We start from the raw sequence: 20,423 nt of genomic DNA on the forward strand, positions 1-20,423 counted from the left end.
GAGTGCTACATAGATGATGTGTGTGTTTTTTGTTTTTGTTTGCTTGTTTGTTTGAATGTTTGTTTGCACATCAAAACCTCCTCCACCCTCTCAGAACCAAGCTCCGGACCATGGGTGACCGGGCCTTCTGTGCTGCTGCACCACTTCTGTCGAACTCCCTGCTCAGCAACCTCAGGTCCCCACAGACTGTGGCTGCTTTATAAAAACACTTAAATACCTTCCTTTTAAAGAGGCTTTTAACTAATTGAAGTACTCTTTTTTTAATGTTTCAAGTTTGTTCCCTTCCTTTTTACTGCGTGCCTGTAGCACTTTGAGATTTCTTGAAATGAAAAGTGCATTATAAATAGAATGTATTATTATTATTATTAATAATATTAACTAAGATCAATAAATAAATAACTAAATGTGCAAAATACAGCCAGTCAAACAATGGATTATGTACATCTTTTTTAATTAAGTTGACACAATTGAATGAGCTTATGGAGGGACCACAGGAGACAGATGTCCAGCATGCCATTTCAAATGTTAAAAAAAAGGTAGTTTTACAAAGCAAATGGAGTAACAATTATCTGTCTCAGCCAGCTAAGGCAATCAAATGGTTAAACGATATGAATACTCTTAATCCAAAAAACAAATACACTGTAATGAACACCAGACCAGAGATGCAAACCAGTGGTCCACATGCACAACTTTAAATACAACTTGCCTTGTTGAGATCATGAAGAAGAACATGTACTCCTCGTTATAAAGCAGTGATATGATAAACACAGTTGCTGTGGTTTTCCACAGCTATGAATTTGGTATTAGCAATAATGTTTTTTAAATGTATTTATTTTTCCAAACTGCAATGCTTTTGTCTTTGCTGAGCAGGTAGACTTACACACTCATCACAAACTCCCTGAGAGCTCAGTCGTATGATGTGTACTCCCTGCAGAGTGCACTGCACACTGCTCATCAGTCACTGCTGGTTCCGGCTGGGCACAAACCACACATCCTGACTCTGCTTGAGAAACAACATGGCTTGATTCTTTTCTCTTGAACCAAGCACTTTTTGATTGAATGAAGCACAAATTCAGGTTGACAGCAGTTACTCAATGCTAAGTAGGGGGTTGATGTGATGGGCACTTCTTTTAACCAGGGTGCCAAAGAAACTCTGCAAGGCTGCCTCCAAACTTGAGCATGACCTTTAGAGTCCAGTGAAAGGAAAAATGATTGGTGTAATATGTGGATCTGTAAGCTCTAGCTGCTAAACTTCAGTCTTTGGTTTTCCATCAAACTTTTTTTGTTTAGTTTATTTTAAAACGACTATTCCCAGCACAAGTGTTATTCCAGAGTAAGCTATAAAGCTAAGTTGCAGCTCCTCTGCAGGAAGCTATTCAAAGCAACTCAGTACAGTACAACTGATACAATACAGGAATTAAATACTTCCCCCATTTTTAGTGTCCAACTTTCATGCATGCTCTCTCTAATATGACACAATAATTAGCCTTTCAATGTTTGCATGTTGATATTTGTGAAGATATGATGCTATGATCAGGTTATTTGTAACTGGATGATAAAGCCTAAATCTGAGGTTTCTTAAACATGTTTTGATGACAATGTACTCTGCCGGTTCAATAGTTTTATTGTCCCGTCAGTGGTACTTTTTTTGCAATTTCATTAGCTCCTTAAAAAAGCTTAAAATAAATTGTTTCATGTGATTTTTTTGCCCTTTAGCTGTAGCAAATGTCTGTCAAACAAGTTTAGAGTGCTTTTGTTGGGGACTATTTTCAGGGGCAGACTAACACATGTTTCTTGTTCCGGGATGTGTGGACAGCAGCAAGATGGCGTGTGGGAGTACTCAAATAAATATAAGAGTTCATGGTGATGAAAGAACTGTTTCAACCATTTTTGACAACAATGGCAGTCTTTGGCATAGAGGGAAGACATTAGGATGGATACACATAGCATGCTTGTTAGTAAAACTAATTCAATTACAATTATTGTCTTTGCAAAAATTCAACATTTCTGATCGTAACATTTTAAGACTTTTTTAATGCAATAAAAAACAGACTGACCAACATACTGCACAAATAGCAGCATAAATACCTATGAGTTTGTCATTAATGCATCATACCTGAGATGTAGAAAATAACAAGAAAGTAATGAAAAAATGACCAACCTTTTTTTTTTTTTTTACTTTGACAGGATGAGGGAATTTGGTTTGGTTGACAGCAAACTGCATGAAGTGTGCACAACACAAAATGGATTGGGGTAAAACACCATTGAAGTTGGGCAATGAAGAGAAAGTTGATTAGCACCTTGATTAAGTGACCCGTCTGAGTTCACTGACAGTAAAGAAGTCAATGACTTCACTGGCCTGGTCATATACCGCCAGTGGGACGACAGTAGCTGTGTCTCCACGCAGAACACATTGTTAAGAGGTCGGTCCGGACAATCTGACTTTTATATACATGATGGGCAAGCTATGCCAGACGCCCAAAATACATTACAAACCAACAGAAAAGCACAACGTATATAAAAGGATAAAAACATACATTTTAAATTATTCAATACAAGATAAATGTCTCTGTAAACAAAAGTGACTTCTCTGTGAGAAATGCCTGGAGATGCTCGTGTCCTCTCAAACTCATGAAATCAAAGTCACTAAACTCGAGGAAGACTCTCCAAAAAACAAGAGAAGAAGGGACATCTTCAGAAAAAGGAAAAAGACTTTCCAGCTGTCCTTGAGTCCAGGATTTAAACAGAGGTTTGTGTCCTGGACCTGAAAGTCCTACGACAGCTCAGCTTCTAGCACCTCTAGCTGAAACACACAGGTCCGATAGTGAAGCCAAATGGGTGTGTGAAGTTCACAGATCCCATCAGTGCCAGGTCCCTCAGAGGAAGCAGCTGGAGGTCCTCAAACTCAAACACAGACTCTCGAGGTCCAGAAAGGCTCTCCTCTCCAGGCTGACACACAGGAAACAAAAAAATGTTGTTTATATTTAATCTGTATGACTCATCAATCCTTATATAACAGATATTTACTTTCTGTTTTGTCTCAAGCATGCCTTCAACTTCTTTTTTTCCCCTTATTTCAGGATGCTAGATCTTTTCGCTTAGTTATATCTGGCTGTGAGCAGCATCCAGATTCACTGCCAAATCTCCCCGACGATGTCTTGGCTCTCAAAAGTTTGCCTTGTAGGCCATTTACACCACATGCATGGTTGCTGAGTTATTCCATCCAACTCTTAGAGCAAGAAAAAATACTAAACCTTTTAAAAATGATTAAAAAATAACAGTAAAGACCATTTTTTAGTCCTGACATACTGGGCTGGGAGTCAGGCAGCGGCCTTTGTCAGGCAGCCAGAGAGCATCTGCGGCCCTCAGTTTGGCAGTGTTCTGATATGTTGGCTCGGTCAGCTTTTGCCTGCAGCTTTTTGGTCAGCTGTGTAAAAGACATCAAACTGACTGGCTGTACAACTCAGTGAAAAAATGTACAAGAAGAAAAACAAAGGCAAGAAAGCAAGAAAACGACAAACCCTTTCTTCCTCACACAAAGGTTGGACAAATACAAGGACATTATTCTTTGATGGAAGTATCTATAGAATAAAATCATCTGAGTGGTGAGTAAGCATTGTGTCAAACAGTAGACAAAAGCTCCTTTACCCTAACAACCTATTGCGGTTCCCGGTTTTCCCGTTTCCCATGATGAAGGATAAATACTGACTGATGTCGCCTGCTGGCATAGAGTGTCAAATCCTTTTCCCACATGGCTTAAGTAACAGGTTGCTTTTGGTTATAGCCTGAATCATCAACTAATTGCCAGAAAATTCTAATTCTTTGAAAATGAAGTTTTTATTGGACCTTCTGACAAATAATAAAAAATTAAATAGCAATTTTCATATGAGTTTTAATTTGTATCATATTTGATACATCAGATATTTTGGTATACATTTTTTTCTCAAAGTTTCTTCTTTTTCAAACAAACTAAAACATATAAAAACAACATTTTTACAATATCAAACTTTGAGTTTCCTTCAAAATTTTCCCAAAGTAATTTCAAACCTAGAAATATTTTTTTTCCATATTGCACAACAATGTCATACATGTTTTGGAGCAAAAAACCTAATTCATTGTATATTTCTTCTCTGAATTGTTAAATTTTTAGTGGATATCAATGAGCAAAAGACAATTATTTACTAGGGAGCCATTGCAACATTCAACTAGTCCTCAATCATCATGATAGGGCAGATTTGCATATATAAAATTACAACATACGCTACAGATCTCTCAATTTCGACTCTAAATATACCTGATTATGTCATTTAAACATGTTCTTAAATAATAAAAAGACTGTATGTTGCTTTATGGAATGCATAATGTATGAAATTTAATAAAATTATGATTGACAGGTATGCTAATAAATACCTGCTGTATCAATTTTGATACACACATTTTCAACACGGTTTGACTATAAATGAAGTAATGAAACAATAATTAATTTTACATTGCATCAATCCAGTAACTATTCCTCTTGAAGTTTCAGGAACAATTTGAAAGTTTTTTCATCCAAACTTTTTCAAAATTGTTAAAAATGTCCCTGAAAAACCTTGAGTGGGTCTCTGATCCACAGCTGACATTTTGGATGCCTCTGGAGCATGAATTACTCACACCAGATGGATTATCCATGCACTGCAGGTATCTGATTGTATACATTAGGTTTTTTTCCTTAAAAAAAATATCACACTGATGAGTGTGGAAGCTCAACAGAGTACCTAACTTTCACGTTGGTTTAGTGTGTCTGGGAATTAAACGCCTCTCATAATAAACTGCATAGAGAAGATTTAACGTACCACACAATCTTTAAGTGCTCCCAGGTAACTTTGCTTCCTGCTGTCAGTGAGGAATTTGATGTCTCTGTCTGTCTGGCCCAGTCTGTGTCCTGGATGGCAGGAGTAGGTCACCTTCTGGATGGCAGAGCTACTGTGCAACCTCAGGAAACGCATCTGCACCACACTAGCACCTGGATAGTAAAACTGAGTGAAAAGAAATAAGAAGGTGATGCATGAGTAATGGCCGCTGGTTCATGTTGATCAGTGTTTCCTGGGTTTCTTCAAACTGTGAAGCCATTTTGGACTTTTAGCGAAACTGCTTTTGAACACAAGCGCAAAAAGCTGCTGTTCCTTGAGTGTCCACTTGACTACAAGGATGGTTTAATCAGTCACTGGTTTCAGTACATTAAATATATAAAGGAGTCAGAGCTTTGGACTTCTACTGCTCCAAAATCTTCAATTAGATCAAAGTAAAACAGTTCATTTCCATTCTACACTTTGATTTCAGATATGATCAAAACTCAGGTGAATGTTTAGTCTTTTTGTTCTTCCTCTAGACTGACTCACCTGAAACCCCTGCTCCAGCCTGCTGAGCCACTGATAGTTTCCTTCCTCAGAGAAATCTTCCATCCACGGTTTTATGGGCAGCTGAAAAGGCAAACGATTGCAGATCTGAATGCAAACCTGTGTAACCGCTTCATATAAGAGACTTTTGAAGGTCAATGATGTCCAGACAGCTGCTGATGAGCTCCAAATTAGCATTCTGCTCAAGCATGAACCAGAGATAAATTGGATACCTCAGTAAGAGATGCATTCGCTTCACACAGCTCAAGACCATTCCCTGTTATTCTTTGTTTCAGTGAGTCAGTGTTTCGTGTTGTGTTTACTGTATAAGAGTGTGGAGGGTGAGGTGAGAGAGGGCGCTTGTTTTTATGCAGACTGCAGTTCAGGGTAATGAGAGAATAAATCTGTGTCCTGATTGTGCTGATTTGTTTTGGATGAATGTTGTGCCTTATTTAGTCACACATTGTTCTGCTCCTTTCCACAGGGAGCTTCATTATTCATACACAAAGCTAACATGGTTATATACTGTCTCCTTTAAGAGCTTATACAAGGTAATACAGCAAATACATTCACCAAATAATCAGCTTTACTTGATTTATTCAATCAGACTCAGGACAGATGTTTGTTAGGTGATATATCGTTACTCTCATGTATTTTATATTATTATATCTATGATTAATGGCCTCTGTCTCCATCTAATTCATATCAAAGCAAGACTATTGACCTTTTTTTATAAACACTGGTAAGTACAAGATCATCTTTAAACATCCCCTGCGAGTAGAACCTTTAGAGGAGAGTAAAGATTGATGACCTGACTCAGCAAAGCTAGTTTCACAACACGTAGTCGCTTATATTAGTAGTAGTAGCAAAAGCCCTCAGTCTTGGGACTTGAGCAACGTGTCTTATACCTTTTAAAAATCAAGCTTTGTTTTAGTCTTCATGTATGTAACCTCTTATTTCAAGGGAGATAATTTGTACTTCTTCTCCAAACATTAAGTATTCTTGTCTGAGCAGAGCACCACAGGGACCAAATTCACTGAGGAAGAACACAGACGAGTATGAGAGAGAAGCCATCCATTTGTAATAGAAAAGAGGGGTTCATTTTATTTGAAGTTAAACCAAATTTTTTTTTAAAGTGCAAAGCGGATGCAAATATGATTATTTGTTCTAGGGAACCCATCAAGATATGTAGCACTAGCGAAAGTTCAGACAGGAGGACTATAAAAGCAATCAGAGCAGTTGTTTAACTCTCCTCTCCCTCATTCAATAGCTCACCCGCTTCCAGCTGCATGCTCCTGAGCTGTCATTGGTTAATCAGTGGTGGCTGTCATCTAATAGCTCAGTGGCACGCCCTTATCGTCAGCCTATCAGCTTTCTGCTGTCTTTTTAAATGTGTCTCGCTCTCTCAGCTAGTTCCTTCTTGCATTGATTGTGCGCACCCCTCCACCTCCCCATCTCCACCTGGCCTCTGCAAGTCTTCAATTCCTAGGATTCATGAACCACCACCACCAGTGTCTGGACTCTAGGGGGATTTCTTCTGCTGCCAAATTCACAGATCCTATGCTCACAAAAGTATCCCAATAGAGTCCTTACGCCAAAGATTTCTGTCAAGTTTCATTATTCATTAAGTTGTAATAAATAACCTTTAATCTTCAAACTGTGTCGCTCCTGATTGAAATACTCTCATTTACTTAAACAGAATGGGTCCAGACTGCTATCATGTTGGGTAGAAGGTTGCTCGTTCAACAATGGAAGTCAGTCCACACACCATCTGTCATCTTCTCGCTCAGGTGGCAGCATATGAACGGGCTTCTTTTTCATTGCTCAACAGGTTGGATAAATACCTCCTTTAAATTTAGGGAAAACATTAGGGAGTAGTAGCCCCTTTTCTAACTTGTGCCTTGCTCTTTGTGTTTAATAGTGTTACCAATGCAGCCACCCCTCACCCCCTTTTTTTATCTATTTTTAAATTTTCTTTAATATGTGTTCATATACATGTGGCACTTGTTTTTCTGTCACAAGGGACATAAGTATAATTTGATAGTTCTAAGTTATTATAAAAGTGCTTTGAATATTGATTCTTTCAAACACAGCATTTGATTATGTCCATGATTCCTTTTGTCATACTCTAATTTGACGTATCGCTTGCTCATGATTTTCTAAGATTTGACTTTAAATGAAGGGTTTTGTATTTTATTCGTCCGCAAAATGTTACATTGAGAATGAGGGAATTATATTGATAGGAACAAAAACAATAGGGTGGATGAGTGTGTGAGTCTGTGTGTGCGAAAGACATCGCATCTCTTAAATTAGTGTATCAAATGATTTCATAATTGATGCCGGAATGATGTCCAAACTAGTAAAATAATTCCCCCTTGAGGTGTCATTATTTCAGGTTAAAGTCAACACTGAGAGCCTCTTACTCATCCCTACAGGAAAGTGTGAGAATTGAGATTCAGTTTTTAAAAGAAAACAACACAATATAAATCTCGCATTGAGTCACTAATCCTGAGGTTTTGTTTTCCCTGCAGCCTTTCTGTCGGGATGTCTTTATACCTGTGAGTCTCGAGGATGAAGGCAGGTCTGTGTGGATGTGGAGGTGAAGCTGCAGTATGCCAGCAGAGCGTCGCCTGAGCTGCCCTGGTTGGGGTCAATGTAATACATTCCTGCAGAGAAAGGTTAGGAGGAGCTCAGTAAGGTCAGCGTTACAATCCACATTTACAAAACCACTGAGCTATACTGGAGTGTAACCCTTTACTGCATTATTTAAGAGCAGGAAAGCAGAGTGTGAAAGGTAATGAGGTATTGATCCTGCTGGATACACTGGGAATTTAGATCTTATGAGAGTATACGAGGATCAATTCTTTATTAGGAGTACTTTGAAAACAGTATTTTAATATATATGTTCTGTGTTTTGAGGAGACTTAAGTGTTATGATTTTGAATTGACTTTTATTACAAAAAAAGTAGAAGATACATTTTATAAGACACTGATTAGGGACGAATGATTAAATGCATTTGCAATTGCATCCCAATGTGATAAAACAAGAATTTCCAGCTGAAAAGACAGAGATAACACTCTGGTCATCATGCGACACACCAGCTAGAGTACAGCAGTCGGCTAAAATTTGACACCACTCTTTGACCTCTTGTACAAAGTCCTCAGGCTCCACAGAACCGTGCACAGCAGAAACTTTAGGGTCAACGTTTGGTTATGTGGAACTAACTTGGCTTTAAGAAAAGAAGATGCTGCAGAGCGTCAGGTGCAGAACATGCATTGCTATCATTGCTACCTGTATCAGCACTGAAAACGACACCACAAAGCGAAGTGCTATGGTTGCATGGCTGAAATGCAAAGAGAGGGGCTTGCAAGCTGGGATCACCATGAAGAGAATCATATCTGCATATCAATAGACGACACATGACATATTGTAATGAAAGCCTAGTGATGCTATAAAGACTGTCAGTGACTTTGTGACTCAGCACTGTTGACTAATGCAGCTCCAGAAGTGTTCTTTACTGAATTACAGAGTAGCAGAGGAATGGAGAGAAAAGCATTGTAAACCGGAGATTCTGTTCCTTCTGTGGACTGTACTGACTGAATACTTTAGATGGAGTGACTGACATTTCATTATTTTCAGTTACTGACCGCTGCTGTATTCAGGGTGACAGATCCACAGCTCCAGACAGTTGGTGGCAGGATGCTCCTTGCTGCCATCAGGAGGATCCAACAGCAGCCGAAGCTCCTGCTGCAGAGAGTCTAACACAGTCTGGATCAGAGGGTAGTTGGGTTTATCGGACACATACATCAGGCCCTGTACATGGAAAGAGAATCAAAGAGCACATGGGCATACAAAGAGTTAAAATAAATTACACTACCTGATATTAAAGGTAGAAATATATTCCAGATTTATAACTTATTCATTTCATGCCTTACTTACCTTAAGCTGAGACAACGTCATGTTTAGTGACTCTCCTGGAGGTCCAGGGACACCAGGTGGACCCTACAACACAATGTAGCTCAGATATTACACCAAATCAAAATATCAACACAAGGTTCAGAGTCTGAAAACTTTGGGTCTCACTTAGCTACGGGAGTGCGTTCAGAGGCATTTATAGTTTATTAAAATGCATCGTGTTAATGAATGTTTTAAATGACTATGAATATCCTGATACATGCAAAGTGTTATCGCACTTCTTTGTCCCCCAAAGATGATGCAAAATTGGTGGTGAAAGACCTTATTTCACTTGAAGCCTTTGGCTTTAGTTTAAAAGAAAGACAGCGTGAGGCCACTGAACAGTCCCTCTGTTTTTAAAAATGTGTTGTCTGTGATCTCCATCTGCACAAAATTACTGATTATTTTTGACTCATTGTCTGTAAATCTGCTCTATACCGTGTATTATTTATTTTGTCATGTGCTGCCGACCTCTTGGCCATGTCACACTTGTGAGAGAGGTCTTGATCTCAGTGGGTTTTATCTGGTTAAATAAAAATGTGTCTCTTGCTCTGTCTCTTCAGTATAAACATACGCTCAAGGTTCATAAACATTTTTCCCATACAAAAATAACAATCATTAAAGTAATGCTAATACAACATTAAGACATTTATGAACTACATGTACTCTGTTATACAGGTATTGATGAAGCAAAAGTACAAAACTTTCCTAAAACCATCTGGGGTTGATTGTTTTTCGAAAACATTTCAAGTCCCACAAATTGCTATTTTCAAATTCCGTGAATTTTTCAGGTTCTCCATGACCGTATAAACCCTTGCACTGTAGACTGAAAAATGCAAACATTTAAAAGATTCAGCTCTTAAAATAAATAAAGTAACTTGGTGTTAAGATACAGTCAGACCATTTGCAATAATTTTGCCACTGACACAAAATCAATGACTTATAAAGCACTTAACACACTTCATGTAACAGTAAGTCAATGAAAAAAGTGAACTGTCTGACACATGGGGGAGATACACACTACAATGACGTCAGATTTGGACACATAAATACACTATCAGGTGTGTTTTTGTTCCTATGATCAATATTTGATTTGTCTCATCGCCTCCTTTATCACTCTGCAGTACTTACCGGGAGCCCCCTCCTGCCAGGCAGACCAGGCAAACCTTGATAGCCTTTAAAACCCTGCAGGGAGGACAAAATATGATAACTACGACATAAATTACAAGCACACACAGCTCTAAATGGAAATACCACACCATTTTCTACAAACACACTGTTGTAGATTAAAGAAAATCTGCAGCAAAATCCCATTACATCCCAACGCCACCTCCTCAGGGTGACAGCTTTATGATTATATGTGCCGTCAACACAAAGCAGAGCAATCTCAATGTAAAGAACTGTCCCGGGGGATGTTTGGCTGAGATTAGGGCCAGAAAAGAGCAGATGCGACTTTGATCTACCGGGACAGGAGTGCTTGAGATGGTGATAACGTACCTTTAATCCAAACAGACCCTGCAACAGAGGAGACAACAGGAGAAGAGAAGGGCATTAGTATGAGGGTTCTGTATTAAGTGGATTTCTGAACAAAGAGTTTCTGAGGGCTTTTATCTGCTATATTAAGACCCTATCAGACACAGCGTTACAGATTTCATAACCTCAGCCATCAGATTTTTCCCCCTTAGGAACCAGCAGGTTGAACACAATCACTACGTGCTGCTGAGCTGTGAATGATTCAACAGTCTGAGCTCAAGGAAAGATTACTTGGCTGACAGAACAGACGGCACTCAACAGGACTGAGTCGAGTTATTATAAAACAATAGCATTTCTATCACATACTCCACTCTTGTGCTGTTTCCATTTTCAGATACAATGGGATGAAATATCTGGAGAGCAGATGAAATGCTTCAATTCAAAACACAATACATCCTGGACAGAGGAACAGATGTACGGCCTGAATAAACGTTTACATTCAAGGGAATTTAAGATAAAGAAGAAATACAAAATAATAACTAACAGATAAAAGACACACTGGATAAAAATGAAGCACTGATGAACAGAGAGAGAGAGAGGGATAAAATATCCAGCAGCTACAGAAAAGGAACTTACAGGCAGGCCCGGCATCCCTGGTGTTCCCCTCGGTCCAAGCAGACCAATATTTCCCTAAAGTTAAAGAAAGAAGGGAAAGAAAAAGTACACATTTGTCAAACTTGGATGCCATGAAGTAATATTCTAATGTAGTAAAAACTTTGAGTTTTAAAACACAAAATACAAAAGTAGGGATATTAATCTACGTACCTGCTCGCCCTTCTGGCCCTCTGGACCTTGAAACCCAACAGGACCACGAATACCCTGAAAAAGAAAAGGATCATTTTTATTTTAAAAGACAGACAAAATGTTTCCACTGACTCTCATATACTATGGAATAATAAAACATGAACTGTGAGGGGTTTGGGCTTTGCAAGAAGTTGCAAGCCAAATTGCACTTGAGAAACTTTGTCTTTATTCGTGGTAACTCCTCGCCTCTAAGAGAAACTAACATGTTGTCCCACAAGACAACTTTTTGCAGGACATGAATTACAGAAGTGCCAGAAAACTGTGCTATAAAAAATGATCCTCTTCTGTGAGTTGTTACTAAACCCTGGAACTGGCAAACTGGAAGGAACAGTCTTCAAGGATGTCTTAAAGTTCCTGTGAGGAACTTTCAGTTTTGTGTACATTTTTGCGCCCCTGTGCACAAAGTGCCTCTCAACTCTTTGCTGGTTTTATCCTGTAAACATGGAAGTGGTGTCTTACATGTGTACTCTGCTTTCTTTTACAGTCAAATGTATCACTCATCAATAATCTCAGCCTTTGAAAATGTCAAAAAACATTGTTACTCAAATAATAAATCTTGTTGTTGTGAGTCTTATCTGCTCTGATCGTCTTTCCTAAGACATCTTACGTCTGCTTTAACTTCACATCTGCGTTTTATCTTTGAGGTGTCAAAAAGTGTGCCATGAAAGTCTTGACAGCTCTTACCTTTGTGCCATCAGCCCCAGGTGGTCCAGGCAGTCCCATGTCTCCTTTCTCACCCTAAAGACACAAAGAATACAGTCTAGCCTTCATTTCTACTCAGACCGCAGATCTGCACTATGAAAAATTTAAGCACACTGGAGCTGAAAAGTTCTGAAAGAGCTTGAGCTGAGACCAGTGGCTGAAAGCATTTTATAATCCCATTTCAAAAACAGCTCAATAATACATCTATCTATATGTGGATGTGTGCAAGACATTTAACAGAGTATTTAGAAACGTCATTATCTTTATATCTTTAACCTTATCATAACTGATTTATCCTGATTTCATGAATATTTGGATGTCTATCAGATGTGAAAGTTTATAACAGGCTTTTCTAAATGAACAAACATCTGAACACCACCTCTGTGTTTCCAAACTGCTCTGATTACCTGGAGAGATTTGAAGTAGAAGTTTCAGAGTCTCTAAATCTGTGTCAGGTTCATCCATTTGTGTTTACCTCTTTCCCCTTTTCACCTTGATCCCCCGACTCTCCCTGTACGCCGTGGATTCCCTTGGTGACAAAAATAAAGACTTAAAATCACTGACTGATGACATTTACTTTTCATTCAAAAGATCTGACCTTTTATCTAAAAATCATTAACTGGACAGATTTATGAATGGACAAACAGGAAGCAAATGTGCCAATATGTTAAGCTGTGACATAGACATCAATAAATGGATGTTTACAGAGTAAATAAACTGACTTACAATGAGCCCCGGCCATCCAGGGATGCCAGCTAGTCCTGTGTCTCCCTTTTCGCCCTTCAAGACAAAACACATGTTTATTTTTAGCTCTCACACTATAATGAAATGTGACTTGCCTTCAGCTTGTTTTCATATATCCAACCTTTGGTCCTCTGTCTCCCCTGGTCCCTCTGACTCCAGCCTTCCCCCGTTTCCCCTGTGGACAAGTTTGCCATGTTTTTAAATGAGAGGAGATGCACAAGACAATCTCATGTTTTATGTATGAAGCTGTGCAAGGACAGTGGCCGTTTCTGGTCATGTCCTTTTTTATTCCATGCACATGCTGAACATTATCTGCAGGAAATACTTTGTTCAATTAAAGCCTTCTAAGAGTTGTAAACAAGTATAAGCATTAGCATAACAAACAGCATGATTCATACTTTATTTATGTTATCATTACTTTACCAAGACCTGCTTACCCTCCGTCCAACATGACCAGTCTTCCCTGGTGGTCCAACCTTGCTGTCGTCTCCCTTGAGAGGTAAAATTTATACTCATCAGTGAAAAACATTATTCTACTTCTGTTTCTAAAACCATTAACTCAAGAAGTGAGGCATATTTTTGAGCTGCAGTGACATTATGGAGGAAAAAAGGGATTTTTTCAATCAAACACGTGCAGTGTGTGCCAACTTGTGTGTGTGGACATGATGAGAAGTGAAATAAAACACAATATGGACAGCACATGAACATCTGTTGCTAACACAATTTATTTTGGGGGATTAAAAACTGGACGTCCCTAATGGGTTTGAAAATGAAACTGATGTCTCAGATGTATTGCCTGACCTAAGCAGCTGAAATCCATTTACATCCAGTGTTAGCACTCAGGATTAGTGAGCGTGGTTTCCTTTATTGTTCTTTCATACGATTTCAAAATCAGATGGCACGAAGGGACAGAGATTAAAAGATGGTTTCATATTTTGGAAAATATGTGTTTTGGATAATAAGATCACAACAACGCTTATATGTCTGCAGGATAAACATGAAGTTAGGACAAGGGTGGAAAACAGTCTTTGTGCTTAACTCTTTCAGCTTAATGGTTTCTATCTGGAGCTTCATATGTAACAGACAGATGTGAAAGGGTTTTGAATTTACAATCGAACTCTTGGTCAGATAATAAATGAAAGTATTTCACAAAATGTTGAACTGTTACAATTTGTTTTATGTTATTGAAGCTGGAAAAACTTCAAGAACTTAAATATTTCTAAAAGCTAAACCATGAACAAAATACAAAATTGCACAATTTTTAAAGGTATCAAAGCTCACTGGTTTATAAAGATCTCACCTTCTCCCCTTTCATGCCCTGATTCCCCTCAGGTCCTGGTCTTCCATACGCTCCCTGCAGAGGAGGAACAGTTTTTCATCAAGTTAACCTTTTTACCAAGCTCTAATGACGACCAAACAAATTATTATAGATCAGCTGCTGAAGACAATTATTGCATCATCCACAGATCGACTTACGGGAGCCCCACTGGGACCTGGATCACCCTGTAGTCCCATTTCTCCTGGAGGCCCCTACGCAAAGAAATAAACCAGTCAGAGGATTTGTTAATTGGAGGTGAGGAATGGTACGTAAAAGTACAAAGATGATTTGTTGAAGAGACTCAACAGAGTTTTAGTTTTCACCTCTAATCCCGGCAGAGCTGGAGGACCTTGGATTCCAGGCAGACCTTCCTCACCCTGCATGAGTAATCACATTACTGATGTAGTTTTATGGGTCACTCACACAATAAAAATATATATCTTACTATTAAAACTGATTCCAAAATGCACTCAAATCATAAGCTGAGGGTTTAATAATGTCATACAGTAAATGTATACATGAAATCCTTACAGACCTGTTCCCCTTGTGGGCCTGGATCTCCTGGCTCTCCTTTATGTCCCTGTGGCCCTGGTTCCCCTTTAGCTCCCTGATCACCCTCAGGTCCATGTTGCCCTTCTGAGCCCTGCCATACAGTGGTTGAGAAAATGTAATAGAATTATCTGTGAGGAGTTATTGAGTGGTCTAGTTATTTAAAACCAGATTTACTTCGAGTAAAAGAAAAATCAAAGTGAGCTTTAAGTGTGACGCGCTCAGTGACGAGCTTCAACTGCTAGTTCTCGAATGAAGAGGTGCAGATATCTAATACTGTGTTACATCTAGGCCATCCAAAGCACAGAGTAAGGATTCAGTACAAGACTTGTCATTTAGGCACCGTCCATATCTGCACATATTTCAAGACAAACTCAGGCAAACCTCAGGCTTTACCAACAGAAGTGACCTACCAACAATCTCCAATGCCAAACTTAAGGGCCTTATTTTTAGTGGTCTCAAGCAGACGTCTACAGAACATGGAGAGAAGTGAATCAGCATGTGTCTCAGTACCCAATTTGAGAGCTTAGTGAGACACAGGGCACAAAGAGTTTGGATAACTGTTCATCAGAGTGTTTGAGACTTTGAATCAGACCAATCACACGATCTTTGTTTTAAGGGGGGTCAGTCCTTGGTCCTTTGCTTTTAACAATTGACATGCTTCCCCTTTGTCATTTAATCCGTAACCACAATATCAATTTCCATTTTTATGTAGATGACACACAGCTCTACTTCTCCTTTGATCTGTCTAATCATAACCAACTGTCCTCACTCCACTCCTGTCTGAATGAAGTTAAAAGATGGCGGTCGCACAATTTTCTCCAACTCAACACAGACAAATCCGAAATCATCAGCAGAAACTATCAAACACTTTCCACTTTCACAACATTAATTTTCTTATTTTTACTGCTGCATCACATGGCTGTATTCTGTACTGCAGGTGTAATGGACGACAGACAGTCTGTATTCATATCTGAGGACACTATTGAAGGTGACTCGGGTAGTTATTATTAATTATAATAAAAAGATGTACCTCTTGGATATGTGTGCCTGTGTTTGAGTATGTCTGATTATGAAGAGGTACTTGCATGTCTGAAAACCATGCGCTGAAGCCGGTGCACTTGGAGATCTTGGTCTTGAGACAAACCAATGCAGAATATTTTCTTTGTATTCACCCAGTAGATGTGCTCAACACACTGATATAAACATTAAATGTTCCACAGTGATTAGCTAGAGTTCTCTCTAAATCAAATTAAATTACACTCCCCGTATGAGCACTTAATTAAGTGATGATTTCCTGTAATGGAATATTAGGGAAATCATGTACTCTAAAACGTTGCCTTAATTAGCTGAACTGCTGTAACAAACCTGGGAGACTGCCCCACAGTCAGGAAGCAGATATGATTAAAAAACGCAGGCTGAGAAGACAACCTCAGAGCACATGATGGAATATTTGAGCATCATGTGCATGGAAAACAAAGCGCATAAAAGTGAGTGGCTCTCTGAGTCTGGAGAATACTTACAGGTGGTCCTGGTCCTCCTGTGTCTCCTCTGACTCCTCTTGCACCGATTAATCCCTGTAAATGTGAAAACACAAAACATAAAGATGACTTTCATCACACAGCTGGATGTTCAACATGCTTTACAAAATGCTTCATGGAAACAGAGTTTACCTCAGGGCCTCCTAACCCCACAGGTCCAAAACTTCCTTCAGGTCCAGACTCCCCCTGGAGAGACAGATGAATATGTTTTAATACTGGTCTTTAACACTTTTGATGGCAATTATTTGATTTCACTGATTTGACTCAAGCAGAAAGCAGCAGGGGAGGTGCTGAAGATAACACAGGTGTATGAGAGGGAGTACAGTAAGTGCCTGTTGTGACCAAGCGGCAACCTCTGGTCTGACACGATGAAGCCCATGCGGAAGTGTTATAAACTGCAATACATCGAGAATCCGCTTGAGGCTTCAATAAAACTGGCAGCAGGTGTCCAAATGTAAGAGCGAAATCATGACCTTGAGCTGAGAGTTACTCTGAGGATTATTTCAACTCATGTAGAATGATATGATGAGAGTTAACTTTAAGATTTCTTCTTTTTCTCACGAAGTTAAGTACAATAATCTCATGGACCTTTGCTGCAGTCTGGTGAAAAGATCACGTATCTCGCAAATTAAATATTGAATCCATTCTGAACTAAAATGTGAATTAGAAATGTGAAACTCAAATAAAAACAGACAACAAACTATTTACACTTATTAATTAGAAAAACATTTCGTAAAAAAATAAACACTTACTTAACCATCAAGTGAGGATTATGTTGTTATAACCACTCATTCATGCTACCATCAGTTCTCTTAGAGATAAATGTCAGCAACAAGATACATATTTGTTTGAACACATAGTTTGATTCTGTTAAATACAAAAAGTTATTAACACTGAACACAGTCCAGCAGGTTGTCACTGAAGGAAAATGTTATTACCTTCTGGCCCTGAAGTCCATCAGGACCTGGGGACCCCCGGGGGCCAGTGATTCCCTACAATATCCCCAAACACAAAACAGAAGATGATGAACATTGAAATCAGTTTGCAGGTGTATGGACTCAGGTAAAAACAAGCTGTATCTGTCAAATGTGATCAATCAATGTGACACACAGCGGTGAACACTTCAATAAAGGTTAATTTAAAGGTCACTCTGAGCAGCATGTCATCATCGATGGCATGTCATCGACAGCATTGATACATTATTGTAAGATACTCACCCGTAAGCCCGTCAGACCTACAGGTCCCACCTCACCCATCAGCCCTGGTTCACCCTGTTGAAGAAGAGGTGCAGATTCTTAGAAATAATTAGACTTTTCTTAGAGCATGCTAATTTACTTTTTTAATTGCTAATATTTTTTTAATAATTACTATTTCATTTGCTCTTTATTGTTTGCACTATCTACTTTGCTGCTGTAACACTGTAAATGTCCCTGTTGGGGGACAAATAAAGGAATATCTTATTTCATCTTATTGATTCTCCCTCATCACTCCGACTCAACCGTTTCAAATGCACAACGCCAGAAAAATTAGGAGGCGACTGCAGAATGTTTTTCTCTGGTTCTACCTTTTACAGTTTTGTACTGCAGAGACATTAACTTTTTTTAAACTTTTTTTTATCTGTATACAACATCTTTACAAACTTCTCCAATTCCAAAGAAAATATTTTCATTTTTATTTTGTCTTTTATTTGCAGAAAATGACAAAAAGGTGAAGCATTCTTCAGAACAGAAATGAAACACCCGAGGACTGATGTTTTAAGAGTTCAGGGATCAGTATTTAGTTGAATGACCCTGATTTTACAGCCTTGATGAGTCTGCATGCCCTTCACCAGCCTCTCTCAGGGCAGTTGAGAGAAGTTTTGCTACTCGACACAAAAATTCTGCAGCTCGGCTTCATCTGATGTCTTATCAGGTGAAGATTAGGTCGAATGAAGTTTGCCTGCTGTGTTGAAATTCAACAGACACTGTAACAGAATTGCTTCCATTCATGTTGAGATGCTGATTTTATGAATATTAAGTATGTTTTTATATTTGAAACATTCAATAAATGTCTACAATAACTGGTCTCTATAGTTTTTAAAAAACATTACTTTAAAGTTACTGGATGGAGAATGTTTCGGGCAATATTTCCAGGCATGGAAATACACATTTGATGCTTTTGAGAGTATTAGCACAGCAGGAAGGATATAAAACATGTGTGCCACAGTTTTCATGGAAATGATGGAGTGACAGAGCTGAATAGCACAGAGGAAAACAAAAAAACCCCAACATAAATCAGTTGACATTTCTTTAAAAAAAATATATACATTCGTGATGTTTTAAAAATCTATCAAATCTGTGCTCACCATAAGTCCGATGTGGCCCTTCTCTCCCTTTGGGCCCCTTTCTCCGTTATCTCCAGGCGCTCCCCAGGGGCCTTCTCGACCAGATAAACCGAGAGGTCCCACCTCTCCCTGCAAGAAAAACAAGAGTCTGATCACAACCTGCACACATTCCTTAAACTGTGTTCACACTGCGAGTAGAAATGACCCACATCAGATTTTTGCTCAGATGTGACTGAGATCACATTTTTATTGACAGTTTGAAAGCCCAGTTCACATTGCGTCTGATCTTTTCAAATCAGATTTTAGCAACCTGCACATAAGGTCCTTACTTTGAAACAGGTCAGCTATGTTGCAATGTGACCTCACTCTGACCAACCAGGACAGAATGCATGCAAAGCGTCACTCGTTACAGCTCTGAGCTGGCAGGACAAGGGCAGGAGTCAGTCACTCAAAAAGCCATGATTAAAATGTTGAATCTTGTTTTCCCTCTCTCTCCCCCTAACAATCATCTGCTCAGACCCCCCCCCCCTTTACTTCTGAGGCTGCCATGTTTACTTCAGCAATTAGTGTACTGCATGTGGGTCAGTTCAGGACTGTGATCAGTTCCCACAGGAATCTGCTACAGGCTACATTTAAAACGAAGAACAAAGAGCCTAATCTGAATCTAGCATTACAGCTTGCAGAGTGAACATCATGTTAGAGCCACAGCAACACTATCATCCTTCAAATCACAGACATAAGTAGGATACATTTTAACTTGTTATTTTTAACACAGTTTCAACAAAGTTGACTGACTGAAAGAGACTGACCTTCTCCCCTTTGGGTCCAGGACCTCCAGCTTCACCAGGAAGTCCGACATCACCCTGCAGAGGAGGAATGAAGAGTAGTCTTAAGTTTAGCAAGAAAAAAAGGATTACCATATTTTGGGAAGTAAGCCAGTTCAATTTAAGATTGATGCCATATTGTGATCCTGTGGATGCCAAAGCTGCATATGATCATTTTCTCCTGTGTCATGTGTCTTATTGCTTTTTATTCTTTTTGAGTTTTTGCTGTTTTTAAAAAAAGGTTCACCACTAAAGCCCAAACTGGAAAATTGTTTTAAAAAATACCCATAAGCACTTTAAAAAGCAATTACACAGTCTAATAGGACTCTGCTGGACTCTATAAATGTTTTATTTACCAATGCTTTCAAAGCAGAGGGTGCGTTTCCAGGATGTGGACCCGATATTCTGAAGGTAAAACAGAAATTACAGGCCCTGCCAGCTCTCTGCTCATCCTGTTGTTGTATATTAAAGGTTTGGAAAGCCTCACTGGAATCTGATTTAAGAGCCTCCGTCACTGCATCATTGGGGAAATTTAATTTCACGGTTTAAGAAACAGTGATTGTGTTTCTGCTTAAACTATTTTAGAAACATATCTCATAAAGCACCTGAAGTATTTGTAGTCTGCCAGCATTCTGAAGTGCTAACAAGAAATAAAAAGATACAACAAGCACATCTGTTCACCATAACAAAACACAGTGTGTGGTTGAAGCAGCAAACAGACTGGAGGTAATGGTGATGAGATGAGGTCCTTA

At 39.0% G+C, this 20,423-nt stretch overlaps 1 protein-coding gene across 1 annotated transcript in view; it reads right to left on the reverse strand.

The window, feature by feature from the left end:
• Positions 1–434: 434 nt before the first annotated feature.
• Positions 435–20,423, reverse strand: part of si:ch211-196i2.1 (collagen alpha-1(I) chain) — a 109,170-nt gene continuing 89,181 nt past the window's right edge. Inside the window, exons 45-69 of the mRNA XM_034709677.1 lie at positions 19,657–19,710; positions 18,869–18,976; positions 17,742–17,795; positions 17,463–17,516; positions 16,657–16,710; positions 16,507–16,560; positions 14,970–15,077; positions 14,758–14,811; positions 14,593–14,646; positions 14,417–14,470; positions 13,554–13,607; positions 13,238–13,291; positions 13,099–13,152; positions 12,848–12,901; positions 12,355–12,408; positions 11,632–11,685; positions 11,443–11,496; positions 10,831–10,848; positions 10,465–10,518; positions 9,319–9,381; positions 9,027–9,192; positions 7,935–8,044; positions 5,382–5,462; positions 4,836–5,018; positions 435–2,949 (exon numbers count right to left, since the gene is read on the reverse strand). Coding sequence (XP_034565568.1) covers positions 2,800–2,949; positions 4,836–5,018; positions 5,382–5,462; positions 7,935–8,044; positions 9,027–9,192; positions 9,319–9,381; positions 10,465–10,518; positions 10,831–10,848; positions 11,443–11,496; positions 11,632–11,685; positions 12,355–12,408; positions 12,848–12,901; positions 13,099–13,152; positions 13,238–13,291; positions 13,554–13,607; positions 14,417–14,470; positions 14,593–14,646; positions 14,758–14,811; positions 14,970–15,077; positions 16,507–16,560; positions 16,657–16,710; positions 17,463–17,516; positions 17,742–17,795; positions 18,869–18,976; positions 19,657–19,710 — 1,851 coding nt within the window. The 3' untranslated portion in view covers positions 435–2,799. The remainder of the gene's footprint in view (positions 2,950–4,835; positions 5,019–5,381; positions 5,463–7,934; positions 8,045–9,026; positions 9,193–9,318; positions 9,382–10,464; positions 10,519–10,830; positions 10,849–11,442; positions 11,497–11,631; positions 11,686–12,354; positions 12,409–12,847; positions 12,902–13,098; positions 13,153–13,237; positions 13,292–13,553; positions 13,608–14,416; positions 14,471–14,592; positions 14,647–14,757; positions 14,812–14,969; positions 15,078–16,506; positions 16,561–16,656; positions 16,711–17,462; positions 17,517–17,741; positions 17,796–18,868; positions 18,977–19,656; positions 19,711–20,423) is intronic.

This window comes from Notolabrus celidotus, chromosome 19, assembly GCF_009762535.1.
Source record: "Notolabrus celidotus isolate fNotCel1 chromosome 19, fNotCel1.pri, whole genome shotgun sequence".
Lineage (NCBI taxonomy): Eukaryota > Metazoa > Chordata > Actinopteri > Labriformes > Labridae > Notolabrus > Notolabrus celidotus.